General features: G+C 42.6%; 1 protein-coding gene across 1 annotated transcript; it reads left to right on the forward strand.

Moving 5' to 3' along the window:
• Positions 1-1337: 1337 nt before the first annotated feature.
• LOC141702683 (uncharacterized) lies at positions 1338-3168 on the forward strand. Its single transcript, XM_074506312.1, has 3 exons — positions 1338-1669; positions 2121-2666; positions 2967-3168. The coding sequence occupies exons 1-3, from the start codon at positions 1338-1340 to the stop codon at positions 3166-3168; spliced, it is 1080 nt and encodes a 359-aa protein (XP_074362413.1).
• The last annotated feature ends 287 nt before the right edge of the window (positions 3169-3455 follow it).

Below are 3455 nucleotides of genomic sequence, written 5' to 3' on the forward strand. Positions count from 1 at the left end.
GAACAGCCGATCGAGGAAATTCGGGTCCATTACTATGTTGAGCAAGAAAATGAATGTCCCTCTGAATTGCCTCCGGCGACATTGTTCTTAGAAGACACAATCAGGATTGAAATGTTGGAAGAAGAAGAGGCCCCAAATGACATAGTCCAAGAAAGTTTCAATGGGGAATGACTCCAAGGAAGATTTGATGTCTTACAGAGTCTTGAACAAGATATGTATAAGGTAGATGCCCCTCTCCCTGAGGGAGCGCCCTTATCCTCAGGAAATCCAAAGGAAGTTGATGCCCCTATAATGCAGGCCACACCTTCTGGGGCAGAAGAAGTTGATGCTCCTCTCCAAGAGGATGCGCCTTCTCTGCAAAATAATGAGGATCATAATCAGCTCGACTTAGATCCACGGATACCAATGCCAACAGAAAAGATGGGGCCGGTGAAAGACACAATTGAAATCCCTATCGATAAAAAGGATCTAAGCAAAGTCCTGAGAATTGGATCTCAGTTGGCTCCGAGATTGAAAGAGGGGCTTTCAATATTTCTCTTGACAAACCTTGATGTATTTGCATGGAGTCATTCAGATATGGTGGGAATTGACCCAAAGGTCATGTGCCATCGATTGAACATTGATCCCAAGCATAAGGGGATCCATAAAAAGTGCAGGGCCGTAAGTGGGGAAAGGACTGTTGCCTTGGCAGAAGAAGTAGATAGACTATTGGATGTCGGACTAATCAGGTAATCTTTTACCCAGATTGGTTGGAAAATCCGGTTTTAGTTAAAAAACCTAACGGCAAGTGGAGAACATGTGTGGACTTTACCAATCTGAACAAAACATGTCCAAATGATAGCTTCCCTTTACCAAAAATCGACCAGTTGGTCGATGTTATGGCAGGACATGCCCTGATGAGCTTCATGGACGCATACGCTGGCTATAACCAAATCCCCATGTATGAACCTGACCAAGAGCACACTTCTTTCATTAATGATAGGGGGCTCTATTGCTATATTGGGATGCCGTTTGGTTTAATCAATGCTGGGGAAACTTATCAAAGGTTGGTAAACAAAATATTCAAGGGACAAATCGGGAAGAAGATGGAGGTGTACGTGGATGATATGCTTGTGAAATCTAAAAGAGCGGAGGATCATATAGCGGACTCGGATGAGATGTTCCACATTTTGAGAAAATATAGAATGAAGCTGAATCCTCGAAGTGTGTATTCGATGTGGGATCAGGGAAATTTTTGGGGTTCATGGTTAACCACCGAGGAATTGAGGCCAATCCTGCAAAGATCAAGGCTCTGCGACATGAAATCTCCCATCAACATTAAGTAAGTGCAGAGTTTAATGGGAAGGATTGCGGCGCTAAATCGATTTGTATCAAAGTCCTCATATAGATGCAAAGAATTTTTTAAAGCAATTAAAGAAATGGGAAAAGACTTTATGTGGACCTCGGATTGTGAGGAGGCCTTTCAAAAAATCAAAGAACAATTGGGAAACCCTCCCATGTTGGCCAAGCCAGAGGATGGAGAGACATTGATACTTTATTTGGCAGTCTCAGGGTATTCGATCAGCGTGGCATTGGTAAAAGAAGCAGAACGTCGACAGTCGCCGGTATACTATGTCAGTAAAAGGTTATTAGATGCAAAGACTAGATATACCAGCATGGAGAAATTAGTGTACGCCCTTATCCTTATGGCACGAAAGTTAAGGCCATATTTTTAAGCTCACTGAATATAGGTCTGCACCGCTTATCCTGTCCGACATATTCCAGATAAACCAGAATCATCAGGAAGAATGCTAAAATGGGCGATAGAGTTTGGGAAATTTGATTTGGAATATTGCCCTCGTATAAAAATCAAGGGATAAAAGTTGGCTGATTTCACACTTGAGTTTGACTCTGAAGTAGACGATAAGGCTATAGTGTTGGCAGAACTTTCCTCACAAGGGAATCTCCTGTTGACGTGAGAGAAGAGTTCCCGCACCCTTGGTGCATCTTGTATTTCGATGGGACCATGAATAATAATGGAGCAGGAGCCGGGATTATTTTAGTCACCCCGGAAGGGCATCGTTTGATGAGTACCATTCACTTTAAGTTTTACGTCACTAACAACGATACTGAGTATGAAGCGTTAATCAATGGTTTGAAAATATCTCTGGAAGTGGGGGTTGTGAACTTGATTCGGAGCTAGTAGTAAACCAAGTCAACAGAGGTTTTCAGGCCCGAGGACCTGGGATAGAGCTATATATGAGATGTGTGCAACGTCTACTGGAAAAGTTTGGAAGTGCCAGTCTAGAAGGTGTACCGAGGGAAAAAAATAGCAATGCAGATGCCTTGGCCAAGATGGGGTTGCAAATGGACAACATTCAACTTGGACAAATTCCTTTGAGGATCCAAGAAATTCTAAGTATTCCAGAGGTAAGGGTGTTCCAGACACATGAGATCCCACATGAAAATTGGATGACCCCCATTCATAATTATATTCGAATGGGAATTTTACTAGAAGACAAGTTACAGGCTCGATGCATTCGTTACCAGGCTATGAAGTATGTTGAATATGATGGGGTGTTGTATGAGAGAGGGTTTAATCAACCGTTGTTACGCTGCGTGGGTCTGAAAGAAGGGAATTATATTCTTAGGGAGGTAGGGTATTTGTGGCAATCACTCGGGGGGTGGTTTGTTGGCAATGAAAGTCCTCATACAAGGATATTACATGCCAACCATGAAAGAAGATGCCTTCAAGTTTGTTAGGGCATTTGATCACTGCCAATAATTTGCTAATTATTCTAATGGCAAGTCCTTGGCCTTTTTCCATGTGGGGGATTGATCTCATTGGGGAATCGCCCAAGGCCAGGGGGTGTGAAGTATGTTGTGGTGGTTGTTGATTATTTTACAAAGTGGGCGGAAGGTATGCCACTGGCCACGATCACGACAAATAAAATCAATGACTTTGTCTTCAACTCCATATTCTACAGGTTCGGTATTCTATATAAACTCATCTCCGATAATGGAAAGCAGTTTGACAGTAAAGAGCTAAGGAAGCTTTGTGAAGACTTGAACATCAAGAAAGATTTTACTACAGTTTACCACCCGCAAAGCAATGGTCAAACAGAAGCCATAAACAAGATTATCAAACACACTTTAAAGGCTAAGCTGGAAGAAAAGAAGGGAGATTGACCGGAGCAGATGCCCATGGTCCTTTGGTCTTACAATACAACTCCTAGATCGACCACATGAGAGTCTCCTTTTTTGTTGACTTACGGGTACGAGGATATGGTCCCCGTAGAGGTAGGAGCTGGATCTCTGGGAAGAGATTTATTCGTTGAGGAAGATGCAGAAGTTAACCAAAGGCTCCACTTGGATTTGCAGGACGAGGACAAAATGAACTCTCAGTTGAAACTTGCTGCATATCAGCATAGGATTGCAAGATATTTTAATAAGAAGGTGAAGTCTATGCCCTACAA

Source organism: Apium graveolens, unplaced genomic scaffold (assembly GCF_009905375.1).
Source record: "Apium graveolens cultivar Ventura unplaced genomic scaffold, ASM990537v1 ctg5489, whole genome shotgun sequence".
In the NCBI taxonomy this organism is placed as follows: Eukaryota; Viridiplantae; Streptophyta; class Magnoliopsida; order Apiales; family Apiaceae; genus Apium; species Apium graveolens.